Here is a 15,661-nt window from a genome sequence, read left to right as displayed (position 1 = left end):
TTAAAAACAACCTACTGTAGATTAGTTTATTATAGCTAGGGCAAGAGTATGCAGCTCTTCTAGTGCTAGTTTCATAGAGCCATAAAAGTAGAATTGTTGAGATTTTTTTTTGATTCCCAGGACAGATATAAGAATCCTTATGTTTTATCATTTATATTTTATTTCTTAGGAACTGGGTACTAATATTTGACAAAATATGTTGTAAGAGGCAGGGAGAGGAAACTCAGTCTTCAACATTACTTGCTTTTAGAAGTCTAGTGTTTAAATACTGGTTCTGTTTGCAATGGCATGGCATTTCAAATGTTTTAGTAGAAAGCTAAAACTGAGGCACACAAAAAGACTTTCATTGATTTTCTCAGGAGGTCTCTCAAGATTTTAGTTACTTGTACCGTTTGATAAATACTATATTCTTTCCTCTTTTCTTTCTTCCAGTCTGCAGCTCAGAACCTGAAAATGTTCAGTCTGATCCAAAGAATTATACCAGTCTTCTTGTTACCTGGGAAAGACCTCGTGTTGTATATGACACCTCAATAGAGAGATTTGCTGTCTTTTATCAACAGCTGGATGGAGAAGACCAGACTAAGCACGAGTTTCTGACAGATGGGTATCAGGACTTGGTAACTGTAAACTCTTCAAGTTTCATAAAAAGGGATGATGGTGGAACAACTCACTGTTAATTATTGTGACGGATTAAACTGTAGCTGGGAGCTGATTGAAGAGAAATTATCTTGTTTTTTGGCTATAAAGCCACAAAGACAATTTAAAACAAAAGAAAAAACTTCTCTTGTCTAGGACATGGAAAAACTCTACAGATTGCTGCTTTGATTTGCCTGTACTTGTCATAAGCATGTCAATCACAGAGCTCCCTGCCATAAAATCCAATTGTCAGTTAATAATAACCTGTCATTCATTGCTCATGGATGTGAAAGAATTACTTACACAAGCAATGAATGAGATTCAATACAATTATGCTGCTATAAATACTAAGTTACTGATTACAGCTTCATGGTATTTTACTAGTGAGATCTGTTCCTCTAACCCTCTTTAAAGACTCATCAGACATAATGTTACCCAAACCTGTGTTCAATGCTAAATAGTTTTTTGGTTTGTTGTCCTCCATGTAAAAAGTCACAAGTGGTTTTTTTTTTAATTTGACTGAAAACCATTTGTGACAATAAAATAAAAAAGCACACATTTTAATGCTAGAAGAAAGGAGCTTTGTGCTTCATAAGAGAAATATGTTATAAAAAAAAATAACATTTTCAAATTATTGATACTTATTTGCAAGTAAATTATTAAATGGCTTTTTTTTCTCTTAGGGGGCTATTCTAAACAATCTGCTGCCCAATACAAGTTATGTTCTTCAGATAGTTGCTGTTTGCTCTAATGGTCTCTATGGAAAATACAGCGACCAAGTCATTGTCGATATGCCTTTAGAGGATGCAGGTAAGTGGTCTTCTTTTGAGTTTAGTGATCTCTTTTAGCTGAAAAATCTGTATTTGAAGTAGTTTACTTGCAAACCAGTTGAAATGCATTACTTCCAAATTATGCCAAAATGAAATTTCAAAATCACTGCAGTTAACCTTCAGCATGTCCCTTGCTAATGATATTTTACATTATATAATTCCGTGTAAGCATTACCTATAAAAACTGCATGTTAATTTTTTTTTAATTCTAAGAATATTCTGAAAAGCACCTACTTGATTTCAAATCTCACACAAATCTCACAAGTGTATCTTTTAGTTGTTTAGGGAAATAAAACCATGTTTGGTATTATTTCTCTATGGTTCAAGGATCCTCTCAAAATTAATCCACACTGCCAAAGTATTAAGGAATCAAAAAATACAACCCCACTACATGATTTGTAAGTCTATATTCATGATTTTGAAATTTGATTTCTTATGAATACTTGGAGTTTGATTTCAAAAGACTTGTGATGATGGAATTCCCTTGCTTCTTAATGCTGCCTCGCAAAAAAATCAAAAGGCCTAACAAACAAATCTTAATTATTTCACAGCCAGATTTGCTTCTTCTGCCTGCTGGTAAATATGAAATAACTTGAAGCTGTAGCATGAAGCTTGATCTTCTCCTTAATAATTCCTTAAATTTGGTGTAGGTTTTAGCATCAGATTCAGTTCCTATGAAAGTGAGTGAGACCTGTGTTTTTAATTAAGTATACTGTAATTAATAATAGAAAAAAATCAAAATTTTTTATCATGTTAGGAGCTTTTTTTTTTTTTTCATCTGAGGGCCTGGATTTTGTTGTTTGTTTATTTATTCTGTAAATTCAGTATTATAGTGACATATGTTTGTTTAGCTATAGCAAGGTCGTAAGTGATGTTGTGGTGAACTTGGGAAAACAGGCCAGTTTTTCCTTTCAAAGGAGCCACTTTCCATTACTGTGAGAGAGAATGTGATTCTCTACAATCTCTTCCACATGAATTCTGGACTAATAAGGGTAATAAGTTTATAATAATGTGGGTTTCTCTGTAGGAGGAAGACACAGCATCAGGTATAGTAAATACACATTTTTAATAAAGATTTAACTTGTCTTTCAAACACAGGTGTATAATAATGTATTTTGGGGTCTTAAGTTAGTATCTACCAGAATTTTCGTATTTCTCTTTAGTTTTCTAAAAAGTCCACAACAAGGTTCTGACATTCTGCCTGACATTTCACTCTTCTGTCTACCTTTTATCCATCTCTTAGAGAGTATATTCTTCCACTTACATTCCAGAATTTGCTGGGTTTGTGTTTGAAGAGTTTTCTCAGATGAGAGTTCATCTACATACCCCACATCCATTTCTACATGGAAAGACAAATAAGCAGCATAGTGTCATCATCATTTAACAACAAATCAAGTCAGTACTGTGCTGCCATCACAACTGTAAAACCTCTTAAAATACATATTGCAAAGCAAAGTCCAGTGTAGGCGATATCCAGAGGCTAAACCACCTTCCTGCTGCTAGTGCTGTATCCCTGCTGTAAGGATGGGCTGCATCCAACCCTGCTGTGGTCCGTGATCCCCTTTGGAAGGAGACGTGGGTGCAGAGGCAGGGACAGAGACAGGGGCTGGGCAGGCAGTGCCAGTGCACCTGTGGCACGAGCTGTGCTGCTGGGGAGCAGCCCCTGAAGGGGAGGATGAGGCACTGGGCAGCCTGTGCCTGGCCAGCAGTGCGGGTCCCACCAGCCAGCACGGCAGCCCTGCTTACTTCTGCTGAAGTTATGCAGAACAGGGCCTTTGCATTCATACCAGCAGAAGGAAGAGGGAGGGAAATGCATACTGGAAAATTGCATACGTCACCTTCCAGCAGAAATTTCTCTGAGGTTTGTATGCCCAGACAAGAGAATTTGGTACAATAAATGTTATATTTCAGACTGTTGTATTTGTTTAATAAATGTTACATATCAGACTGAAGGTTTGATACTTTCAAGCCTTTTTACACAGGTAAATCATTAATTTTTACTTTGATATTTTAAATTTTAAAAAATTTAAATAAAAGGAGACCGAAGTTTTTAAATGAAAATTAAATACTGAAATGAATATTTGCCTGTTTAAAAAAAAAACAGTTACACTCACATGCTTCTTATCTGAAATGGACACAAAGTTATTAAATCTAATTTGGTTATTTTCTTTTGGCACTTCCCAGTGATACATCTGAAAGCATTGAATAAAGAAATTTCAGGGAAAAATTCCTCTCATGTAATTAGTTTGATTTCTAAGAGTGTACATTGCTCTATAAGTAAGTTTCTTACATGCTGTGTCAACTCTGGATACAATTTAAAAATAGGAAAAATCTTCCATTAATTTCTAACATTAATGTTTATTTGCATAATTAATTTTACTAATTATTTATACCTGAATTAACTGTTGCAAATATTTCAAATCTTTTCATATTTAATTATATCTAATATTAGATAACATATATGGGAAAGTAGATATCTAATAAGAAAGATTTCTTCAGAGCAGCTTGCTGATTACAACTATAACATCAAATTGATTTTGTGATCTGCTTTATAGATCTTGAGGCAAAAGGGGATTTCTTGGAGCTCCTGCTTGGGAATTTATGAAAGAAAAGTTATCTTCACCGTGAAGACATGAAATAAAGTTGACACACATAAAGCACAAATTAAATCTTTCATTTTCAAGAATTACTCTGAGTAATCCAGTTTAATTAAGATGAAATTCACTCCAGTCACCTCCAGATCAATTAGTCTTCCTGTTAAGAGCCAAAGCAAGGCATGAGTCATGTGGAGCCATTAGATGGGCCCTTTTCCAAGAAGAATTCTGTCCTTGGAGTGGCCACTTCTAATGAACTCTGGTATTCAAAAAGCTCAAGACTGTTGTTTTAGACTTTCCTTTTTGAGATACTTGCAAGAGAGTGTTTCTCATGCCTTCTCCCCACCCAGTCTAGTGCTTGCCATGAGGTTAGTGAGGGCTCTACTGATCCACGGATCCAAGGCTATTGTTCTCAGCAATGTTTTGTAAGATTGAGGACCTCTTTGGGGCCATGGTCTCTGCTCCAGTGTGTGGGAGCCTCAGAAGCTGTAATGTAATGATACTGGGCAAGCCACCACAGTGGAGACCTCTGCTCTCTGGCTTTTTCCTGAACTCTTCAGAATTGCAACCCTTCATCTTGTAATACGGTCTGTGTGCAGGTTCAAAATTTTTTCCAGTAGGTTTCCACTTAGTAAAAGCCAACAAATGCACTACTTGATGTAGCTACAAAATTTCTATTGAAAATTTAGGGAATCATGTACAATGTATTTTAATCAGCTTTGATAAAAATCCAACCTTTATTTATAGATTTTTCATTTGTTAGTAGAATTGGATTTTGAATAACTGTGTAAATGTGTGCTTCGACTCCAGATAACATTTGTGTAGAACCGAAGGTTGTGCAGTAGTTTGTTGTGTAGCTAATCCTTGTGGTACTTACATGCTTTTGCTGACACAGGAAAGGAAAAATATATAATTCCCCATTCCTATTCTTTTGTGTAGACTTCAGTTGGTGTTTGTCAAAAAAAAACCCAGCATGGTGGGGCATAGTTCTCAAATGCTGTCTCCTGCCTGGCAGCTTGTGCTGTCAGCAATGCTTTGTGAGGGTCTAACTATGCAACTTCTTTGTAACTCGTCTTTGAGATTTTTGTCCTAGAAAGCACTAAGCAAATGTTAAATGTCTGATTTAGGGGATGCTTTTTTCTAATTTTGTACTGATAAAAGTAGAAATCTGAAAACTAGTTTCATCAAAAGAAGCAGGCTTTACTTTTGTTCTTGCCATGCCATTTATTACATGTCAGTACAGAAATGAAAAGAGTTTATGTTGTGCGCATTATTCTATGATTATAAATCACATTGTTTTAAAGAGATTTTTTAATATTTCCATTGAAAAAATGTAGGGAAATAGTTACTTCTCTGTATTTGTTCTACTGTTTCTTCACTTGTCATTAAAATGGACTAGGAAAAGACCTCTAAAGAACTCTAACTAATTTTCTAATGATTTTATTTTAAAATGTATACTATAGAATAATCAATATGTAGTTTCAGAAAAAATAAACAAGCTTGTTCATCAACCTTTTGGAGGGTATGGCTGTTCACCTTGGATGGGGGATATTATATTTCTGTAATCTCCTGTCAAATCAAAAGCTCAGCAGCAGGATTAACAAAATTTCTGTAAGTGTGTGTCTCTAATACTTTTGCCAAATAAATTTTATATGGCCATCTAAATTTAAATATTCTTTTAAAGTTCCTGGATATTTACTGTTTTTGTTAATAAAGAGGTTCTTTATGCATATATATATATATGCATATATATTTATATATATATATAATGTATGTATGTTAATGCCTCTCCCTTGAGAAAACAGCAAGAAACTGTAGTTTCCTGCTGGTGAAATTTGAGAGCATGTACCCTACTGTATCCTCTAGCACAATCACTACAGTTTGTTTTTCTGGCTTAGTCTGATTAGAGCTCAACTCAAGATAGTAACCACAGAAAAGTATGGATAGAATTCCTCTGTACTAAAACCACATTTCAGAGAAGTCTGTTGAATACCTAGTACATGGTGTGGGTTGATTATGGGAAAGCATTCAGACTAATGTCAATATTTGATTTGTATCATTGAGAAGCCAGGGAATATCATTATCTTATCCACCCCTTCCTCCCCTCCACTCCCCTTCCCACCCTGTCCCAGAGCCTCCTAGGCCTCAGGAGTCAGAGGTAAGATAATTTTTTTATCTATCTATCTAAAGAAAGGTCAGTTCCATATTTGATAATTTATAGATGTTTGTTACTAAAAGACAATTTGTGAAGATTTTGTGCAGCAGTGCTTAGTCAAAATTTGTTTGCATGCTATAACCTACAGATAATACTGTATGATCTTATTAGTTTGATAATCTTCATCTAGTGTATGTTGCATATAGCACATCTTAATTTGTTTTGAAAGGTAGATATGGATAGACCAAAGAGAATACAAATTTAGTCACAGATCTCTACCTGACTTAGCAAAAAAGAGAAATATAGAGATGGAATCTTTATCCTTGTGCATTGAACAAATTACATTTGGGAATTGTGGAGGAAATGCAGACATGGAGCTGTGTGTGATGGTATTGTGAGAATTGCTCTCCAGGCTAAGAGATTGGCATTTTCACCTAGTGGAAATCAGAATATGTGCTAGAACATGGCTTAGGAGAAAGCCTTAGAAAGACTCAGAATGGAAATGGGCCTTTTTGTGGACCAAAGGAGCAGTAAGCTGCATTAGTGCTCTGGAAGGGGTGTTAGATTTCCTCACTGAAGACCTGTGCCAATTCCTAGCAGAGAGGTGGATATTTCTTTCAGCTTTCTTTGAAGCCTCTCTTGCTGACCACTATCAGAAGTATAACATTGGATTTGGCTGAAAAGAGAGAAAGAAGGCAAGAGACTACGTCTAAATTTGGAAAGATGGATTTTCAGCTGGGTTGTAGGAAATTAATTTCTTCAACCTATTTCAACTGGGTTTTTATTTTTGAAAATTAGGAATGCCTCAAAAGCCTCTAGAGTAGTTCTTCACAGAGTGTGCAGTACCTGTTCATTAGGGACTTTTTCTGGGATATGATAAAACTGGCTACATGTCGTTACATTAAATCAAGTAGGGTGGGAGTTTGAAAAAGGTTGTAAGCACTGGGAAGGGTGGGTCTCTTTGGTCTGACTTGCTGGAAGCCTGCAGCCTGCTAAATGCTGAGTATGATGTCATTGCTGTTGCTATAGTACCTAAGTCCAAGCCTGGGTGCACAAACAAGGAATTTTCTAGATGAAAATTGTAGAACAAATTATTTTTCAAAAATATCTTCAGAGCTTTCAGATTTAATGTAGAGAAATAGTTAATCCCCAGACTTACGGTTTTTCTCACTTGTGTATTTTGCATTAAACTGTATTTCTCATTGAAAACGTTCTTGTAAATTTGGCTTTCCCCAACCAACATGTGCTTCCTCCAAAAGTGAAAATCCAATGGTATCGAAATAGAGCCAGACAAAACTGTAGTGGCTGAATGAATGTGTCCTGCCTAGATGAGTGGGCATTGCTACCCTTAGTCCTTGATGCAGGGGGTTGGCCACTTCTCCAAACACAGTCCTACAAAAAATCTTCTACATTGTCTCAATAACCATATTAATTAGGCAGTTGAGTCCTTGCAGAATTCAGAAGTCTGTCTATTTAAAATTGTGGATGATACAGTGTGTATTTTTGTTTTATAGAGGCTGACCTCATTCCTGAACTGAGTGAAGCTGAAGAATATGAGGTATAGCATTCATTTGTTTTTAAGAGAATATTTGAAATAAATATATTTCAATTAGATTGAAATTATATTCTGTGAAAATTTACAAAACTGTGTCACCAACTGAGCGTATTATCTGCATTTATGTATACATATGCCTATGTATGTGCATATATAGCCTTTGAGCTATATTTCTCCCTAGAGAACTCTGGAGATACCTCAGTATTTCTCTGGGATTGGAGGTACATGGTGAAGTAAAGGATATCACAGAATATTCCTAAACTATTTTTAAAATGGGGCATCAGTTTACAGTCACCCCTCTGTGAAGTCTGACAGAATTGTTCATTTAGCAGAATCAAAGCTGCCATCTAGTGTTAGGATTTTTAGTTAAAGAGAAGTTTGATTTGTCCTTACTTGTGATGGTCTTATGATGTAGTAAATTAAAGTAAGGGAGGACGATAGTTGTGTTGAAGAGTGACATTCAAGTGTGTCTGCAATCAGTGTGCTGTTGGTTTAACTGTTATTCAAAAATTCTTGGAGGTTCATTTGCTTCTTGAACTCAAGTGAGACTTTAAAGTATAGCTCTGTTTTACAAAAGTTTTGATGATCTCATGATAACTTGGAGGCTTCATATTCAGTAACTAGGTCTCTGGTGTCACAGCAAGGAGAGATGTAAAAATACCATTATTAAGTTTTTAACAGTCTCTCATACCAATTGTACAACATAGTTACTTCAGTAAGACATTTATCAAGTAACATCAAGAAATCTCTCAGAATTTTTAATTTATAGTTTCAGACTATGACCACAATATTCTCACTGCATGACAAGTTCTTTTAGTTAAATAGCACAGCCTGTGCTTCACCTATCTATTTACCTTCCCTTGCATTTGTGGACACTGAGTAACCAGAAATACAGTCTTTTCTCTGTTGTTGTAAGCTATGTATCTAGATTATTATATTGCATCTGTTAGGTGCCAGTGAACATCAACTGATTTTTACTTGAACCAAGAAAGTTTAGAAGTGCATACATTGTCTTGCATAAATAGAAACAAGGGCCTGTCCAGTCTGGCCCAGGTTTGAAGGCAATCAGTCTTGGTGCTGCTGTCCCTACATTTTTGGTATTTAGTCCTTAGAATGAAATCCAAACCTGAGAGTGACATCTGAGGTACCTTATATTGTGTGAGTGCATGAGGGGTTCCTGTTTCAAAGAGGGACTGCAGAGTGAAGCCCAGCTCTAGCCTAGTGGGAAAAGCCCTTGTTCTGGTGAGACTGGGTAAAAGATCACAACTCCTGTTTGCTGAGTGCCTCAGTCAAAAACATACTCAGCAGCTCTTTATCTTGGGCACATTCTTTCAAAAGCTGTTGATTTTTTAAATTATTCTCCCTGCTGTGCCCTGTTCAGTGCAGGAATGGGAGATCTACTCAAACTGAACTATAATGGAAACTGAGGAGTTGTTAGATTGATAACTGTGCCTATCTCCTCTCTACTGCGTGTTTTCTCTCAGCATTATGCTTTTGAATAACAAACAGTGGCATTTCCACCACATCACCAAGCCAGATCTTTTAAAAAACAAAAAAAAAAACAAACAACCTGTTTTGCAAGAGTCTCTGTGCTGCTCTGTCTCTTAGGGCTATGTGTGCCTGTCAAATTAGGTCCTTCAGAAACTGAAAGTTTACCTCAATCTAGATGGCAGAGCTGGGCTGGGAGAGGTTCAATGGTTCAACTCTGGTGCAGCACTAGATGGGGACACAACACAGAACTGCAGGGACTACTGTACCTAAATAAAAACAAAAATGCTTCCTGAGCAAGTTAGGTGCTTCGATTATATGTTTTTTGATTTCGTGCAGGGGAAGCTGTAGAGGGGATGAAAAGATTTGACCTTAGATCCTCAAACACTGCCTAAATCCTGATTGCATTAGGCACATAATTTTTTTTTTCCTCTTTTGGATATGTCCTTAAAAAGCAAAACTCTATCACAGATTTTGCACAAATTATTGTTATTTATTGTCATTCATATTCAGAAAACAAAGGGTCATAACAGGACTAGGGGATATGACTCCCAGCACTTGTGAAATTCTGAATCTTGCTGAGGATCATGAACTCTTCCAGAAAACTCTGACAATTCAGCAGAATTAAGGTCACAAATATATTTTACAAATTCAGTTGTTAATAATCAGTTTAATTACCATCAGGATATTAGTACAAACCTCTAAGGTATTCTGAGAGCAAAACCATTTTTTCACTGCAGTGTAGACAATCTATGCTATATATTGCATATACAATTGCATTTTATTAGGAAAGGGTTAGAGCCTCCTTAATAAAGTAAATAAATACTGTGAGTGATTTTTGGCTCTCAAACACAATTTAAGTAAGGCAATATTGAAGAAGTTGTTGCGACACAGCATTTTTCTGTTTTATTGCAAATAAGTAATAGTTTTCAAGACAAAAGATAAAAACCTGTTCTTGCAGTTAATACTTTAGTTTAAGACCAACAGTCTTCTCAAGTGTTGTTTTGCTTTACCCTTCTTGATTTATCGATCCAGGAAAATATGTTATTGCAGTTTTAGTTTTCATTCATGTTCAGAGTCTATAAACATTTTTAATTGTCTTCGGCTATGATGTTTTTTCAAAGGATGAAGTTGATGAAAAGGAAACAGAGGTGGATGAAGAAACTGCAGTGGTTCCAAGTACTGACAGTACAATGAACCAATTGCGGAGAGATTTTCAGGTGATTACATCCAGCTACAGTCAAGGAAAAAAGGGAACAAAACCCAGTGAAGCCAAAACAAATAGATACCTAACAAGAGATGAATTGCATGGTAAGGATAATGTTTTCAAAGCAGTTTATTATGCTACTTCTGCACCTATTGGTGAAAATTCTGAAGAGGAAGATCCCTTTTTGGAATCCCAAACAATTACTGGAATTCCCCCTCAACTCATTGACTCCACCAAAGGCGGAGAAGACGAGTTTATATATCTTTCTTCAGGCACCGAGCCAACAAGAATAACCACCACTGGCCTCAGTGACGAAGATTTCTTATTGTCTCCTTTTAAACCTCATCAGGAACCTGATGACTTTTGGAGTTCAGTTCCTACCACTTCTTCATCACAGCTGGTTACAGAGGAGGCCTCCCAAGACGATGCCCTTCCTTCAGGAAGTCCAGATATAAGTGTGCATGATGTTCTTTCCCAAGGCTCCATTAAATATATTTCAGAAGTCATAGCACCCTCAAGCTCCGATGAGCCTCCAAAGCATACTTCTTCCACTGATGGAAATTTATGGTTTCATAATGCTTCAGATCCAACAACTCAATCTGTTGATACATCACCCAGCGGGCAGTTGTCTCAGACCAGTTACACTGATGCTTATGTAGAGGGATTAAAGCCAACTACAACGCCCTATACAAGCAGCCCAGTGGTTTTACAAGACACTTCAGATGTGGATTTAGAATTGCCACATTATTCTACCTTTGCTTTCTCCTCTGCTGAATTATCACCTCACTCTATCTCTTCAAGCTCTGGAGAATATGGTTCTGCTTCTGCTGCCAGTGAGGTACTCTCTCAGACAACTCAGCCAGTCTATAATGGTGAGATACCTCTTCAACCTTCCTACAGTAGTGAAGTGTTTCCTCTAGTCACCCCCTTATTGTTTGACTCTCAGATGCTCAACACTACCCCTGCTACATCAGATAGTGATGTGACCTTGCATGCTACACCTGTATTTCCCAGTGTTGATGTGTCATTTGAACCCACCCTGTCTTCCTATGATGATGTACCTTTGCTTACATTTTCCTCTGCTTCCTCCAGTAGTAAAATGTTTCACCGTTCGTATACAGTTTCTCAAATGTTTCCACAAAGTGCTACTCCAGCTGTTGCAAGCGATAAGGTGTCCCTGCATGCTTCTTTGACGTTGGCAGTGGGTGATCCATTAATACAGCCAAGCCTTGCTCAATTTGCTGATGTGGTGTCACATCAGACCACTCATGCTGCTTCGGAGACACTGATGTTTGGTCATAATAGAACTCACATATTTACTCAAGTTGAACCATCCAGCAGTGATTTAAATATGCATGTACTATCTACAATGTCTGAACTTCCTTATGCTTTGTCTGGTAATGTGGGCTCCCTCCAAAGCTTTACTGTTTCCTATGACTCTGCAGAATTTGTGCATGGTTCTGTTGACGTATTTCATCAAGATCCTTTATTTAGCAGCTATAACAATGTACTGGTGCATAAACCTTCTTCTGTAATATCACAAGCTGATATTTTGCTGCAGCCTACGCGCTCTCTATCTAGTGACACGGATTGGTCTGAAGCATACTCTGGTAGCGAGTCCCTTTTGCCTGACACAGATACTTTGACCGTACTTAATGTTTCTTCCTCTGATTTTGTTGATGAGATTCCATATGAATCATCCGGGTTTAGTGATGTTAATAAGATACTTCAAAAAGGCGATGTTATATATGGAGATGAGAGAGAACTGAAAATTTCCTCTTCTTTAAGTGACATGGCTTCCAGTGCTGAAAGTAAAGTGATACATGAACTTTCTACATCTGTTTCTAATAATGTTGTAATTGAGCAGAATATGTCTCTGCAAGAAAGCCCACTTCCTGTTTCTAGCACAAAGGGAATCCTTCCAGTCTCTCTTGCTTTTCCCACTACTAAGATATTTGATAATGATATTAGTACACTTACAGAAAAGCACCTTTCTGTTCAGCCTTTGCATGTTACAACTCCAGCCTTTGATGACACTTTGCTTAAACCTATGCTTAGTGCAAGCTCAGATCAAGCTCTCTCTGTCCCTGCTTATAGCAAAATGTTATCCTCGACTCAGCTGTACTTTTATGAGACCTCAGCTACATTAAATAACGAAGCACTACTGCAGTCCTCCTTCCAGTCTTCTGGCGATGGCACTCTGCTTAACACAGCTGCAGTTGTGCCTAGTGATCCTGTATTGGCTGAAAGCTCAAGGGTTCAAAAAGATAGTTCTGCATTTGACCAAATATTGCATCAAATGGCACCAGGTTCTGCTACAACTGAAAGCAAGCTGCATTCTACATCTGCACCTTCTGTTGCTGATACGATGTCAAACACTTTTAGTAAGCCCACAGCGTCACTTCAAGCTTTATCTTTTTCTTATGCAAATGAGAGATATGTTTCATCCAGTTTATTTAACAGTGAAGATGTTCAGAAGGTTATGCCTTCATTGTACAGTAGCGATGTTTCCTTCCAGCTGACCAGTTTAGAAAATACAAATGCCTTTCCGTCCCAGGCAGCGAATGCTGCAACAACTCCCTTCCTAACAGGTGACACATCATCACATGTAGCTACTCCTACAGACAGCCATATCTCTTCAAGTGTTTTTGAAAGAATTGAGGCTGACAGTGTCTCTTCAAGTTCCACACTTGGTTTTGATCCTGTTCATATGCCTGCAATTGTTTCTGGTTCTGATGTGTCCATTCATCACACTCTTCCTTTACCAAATACACTTGTTTCAGTTACGGCTGTCCCTTCCAAAAGTGAGATCCCTGTAACTTTGAATAGGTTGCTGGTTCCTTCTGGAGAATCCTCTGGGTTATCTCCCAGTATCATGTCCAGTACTGATTTGTGGTCTTCTGTAGTTGAGGATGACTACGATGAATATGATGATGCCTTCCCTGTAAGTAACTGCATCTCGTGCACCTCCCATAGAGAAGATCAGGATATGGTAGTAGAGGATGAAAACACAAAGGTAAATAATAACAAGGATCAGAGTAATCTAATTATAAGTACACATTCTGAGAAACCTGAAGAAGAGAAGTTTTCTACTGCTGCATCTGACACTCAGATAAATCGTGACATGGACAGACATAATTATACATCCACACCAACTTTGACAGCGAATGTGATACCTGAGAAGCACAACAACCTGAAAATTTTGGAGAACCACATTCAGACTTCTAGTGTCCAAGTACAAAACACATCAGAATCTAAGTCTTGGGCTGTTTTGACAAGTGATGAAGAAAGTGGTTCTGGCCAAGGTACCTCAGATAGCCTTAACGATAACGAAACTTCAACAGATTTCAGTTTTCCTGACCATAATGAGAGAGACACTGAAGGGGCAGTTGAAGCAGGTAACTCAGAATTAACTCCTGGATCATCACAATCATCAGCCTCATCTGTTACTAGTGATCATTCATCAGTGTTCAACATCTCTGAGGCAGGTTAGTTATGGATAAGTCTAATGAATACCATGGGAAGCTGCGAGGGGATACTTTTGTGCCATACAGAATGAGAAGGTTTATCTACAGATAATAAAGGGAGAACATAATAGTGCCAATGGGTGTGATTAAGGAAGCATTGGGGAACGGGGGTTCATACTGAGCTGGCTATCTTGTGAATGCTACTTCTGGCTACTTAAAACTGCACCTGAAATATTCTTCAGTAAGATGACTGATGCTCTGCTTTTGGATAGGTGCATACTGTCAGCAGAAGTTGAGTCATGCAAAATCTGAAACCAGAATTGTTTCAGTGCTAATTGTTGCTTTTACTTTTAAAGGTTTGTCAGGGACTTAGGTTCTCTGTTGAATTTTTTGCACAAAGACAAGTGCTGCCCTTATGGAAATAACACCAGAGGAAACCATGCCTCTGCCAGAGGAAACATGCCTCTGATATTCTCTTTTAAACTTACAGCAGCACCTTTTTTTGTGTTTTCTAAGAGATTGAATGAGGAAGAAGATGCTGGTTTTATTCTGATTCATAAAAACTTTCATTTTTATTCTGTGTATGCCACTTTCAGATTTCAGTGAGATGCAGAATTTTTGTGCCAGATTTCTGTATTCCCAAAGTAGAGCCAGATTTTCCTCTAGATGTTTATATTCAATGCTACTTTCTCATTTATTCCTCTTAAATTCAGTGAGAGTATTTGCAACCCATGATTCCAAGGATGAAGTCAGAAGTCAAAACTCATAACACATTTCCTTTGTATTTAAAAATGCACTGTGGAAAATCTGAAGTATTCAGACACATAATTTTCATTCCTTCTTGTGCTAGAGAATTGAAAATCAAAGAATCAAGTCAAAAATAATCTATGACCTTTGAAAAAAAACCCAAACAACAAACAAAGTGGAATTGGTATTTTAGAAAATAAATTGAACTTCTGTTATGCACTTGCATCATCTGTAGAGGGCAGTATCATTCAACTAAACCCATTAAGGAATGGAATTCGCAAAGCATGGGAGGGCTTCGGCCCAGTCCTACAAATAAATACACAGTTTAATTACCTAAGGTTGTATTTCTCGTGAGCAACAGAATATTGATATGAAAAGGTGGTAAATTGACACTCGATATAATTGGGGCTAGAACAATGTGAAAAATAGAAAATGAAAATTAAAAGAGAATAAAAAACTTTGAAATTACTAAGAGTCTTAACAAGGTAGGTGTTACAAAACTGAATTAATAAGTGAATTAGTTTACTGGTAAGTAGTTACCACTTTCTGTAAAATGCATAACATTCCTTCAAAAATAAGCAAAGATAGCATTAATATTTCAAAACCTATGTTATTGGTGTGAATGAGTGCTGCCATAAGATTCTAGAGTTTACATAATGAGTGTGATTTGAATTTTTACCAATAGTAACTCAAAAAGGATTATACAGTATTGGAGGAGTAGTATAACAGACTTACTTTGTCTTCTAGATATTGTTGAAAGACACTTTACAGTATCATTTCACGCTCATTACTTTTTTCCCAACACACAATGCCAAATTCTGGATTTTAATAAGCTGAACATTCAATTTCAGCATGTCTAACATGGTCTCCTATAAATCAAAGACATAATTGCTTTTAAATTACAAAGAAATGCAGCAAACACAAAAATTAATCTCTCACCTGAGAACTTACTTATACATTGTAGTGGATTTTGCAAAAACTG

At 37.0% G+C, this 15,661-nt stretch overlaps 1 protein-coding gene across 7 annotated transcripts in view; it reads left to right on the top strand.

Moving 5' to 3' along the window:
• Positions 1 to 15,661, top strand: part of PTPRZ1 (protein tyrosine phosphatase receptor type Z1) — a 132,201-nt gene that overhangs the window by 86,725 nt on the left and 29,815 nt on the right. For 4 of the 7 annotated variants that reach the window (XM_039726780.1, XM_039726777.1, XM_039726778.1 and 1 more), the window contains exons 9-12: positions 433 to 617; positions 1,320 to 1,446; positions 7,730 to 7,773; positions 10,383 to 13,953. In XM_039726780.1, the coding sequence (XP_039582714.1) occupies positions 433 to 617; positions 1,320 to 1,446; positions 7,730 to 7,773; positions 10,383 to 13,953 (3,927 nt within the window). The remainder of the gene's footprint in view (positions 1 to 432; positions 618 to 1,319; positions 1,447 to 7,729; positions 7,774 to 10,382; positions 13,954 to 15,661) is intronic. The other 3 variants (XM_039726782.1, XM_039726781.1, XM_039726779.1) reach the window with 2 other exon arrangements.

This window comes from Passer montanus, unplaced genomic scaffold, assembly GCF_014805655.1.
Source record: "Passer montanus isolate IOZ18808 unplaced genomic scaffold, ASM1480565v1 scaffold6, whole genome shotgun sequence".
Taxonomy (NCBI): Eukaryota; Metazoa; Chordata; class Aves; order Passeriformes; family Passeridae; genus Passer; species Passer montanus.
This window is presented reverse-complemented; position numbering and strand designations above follow the sequence as displayed.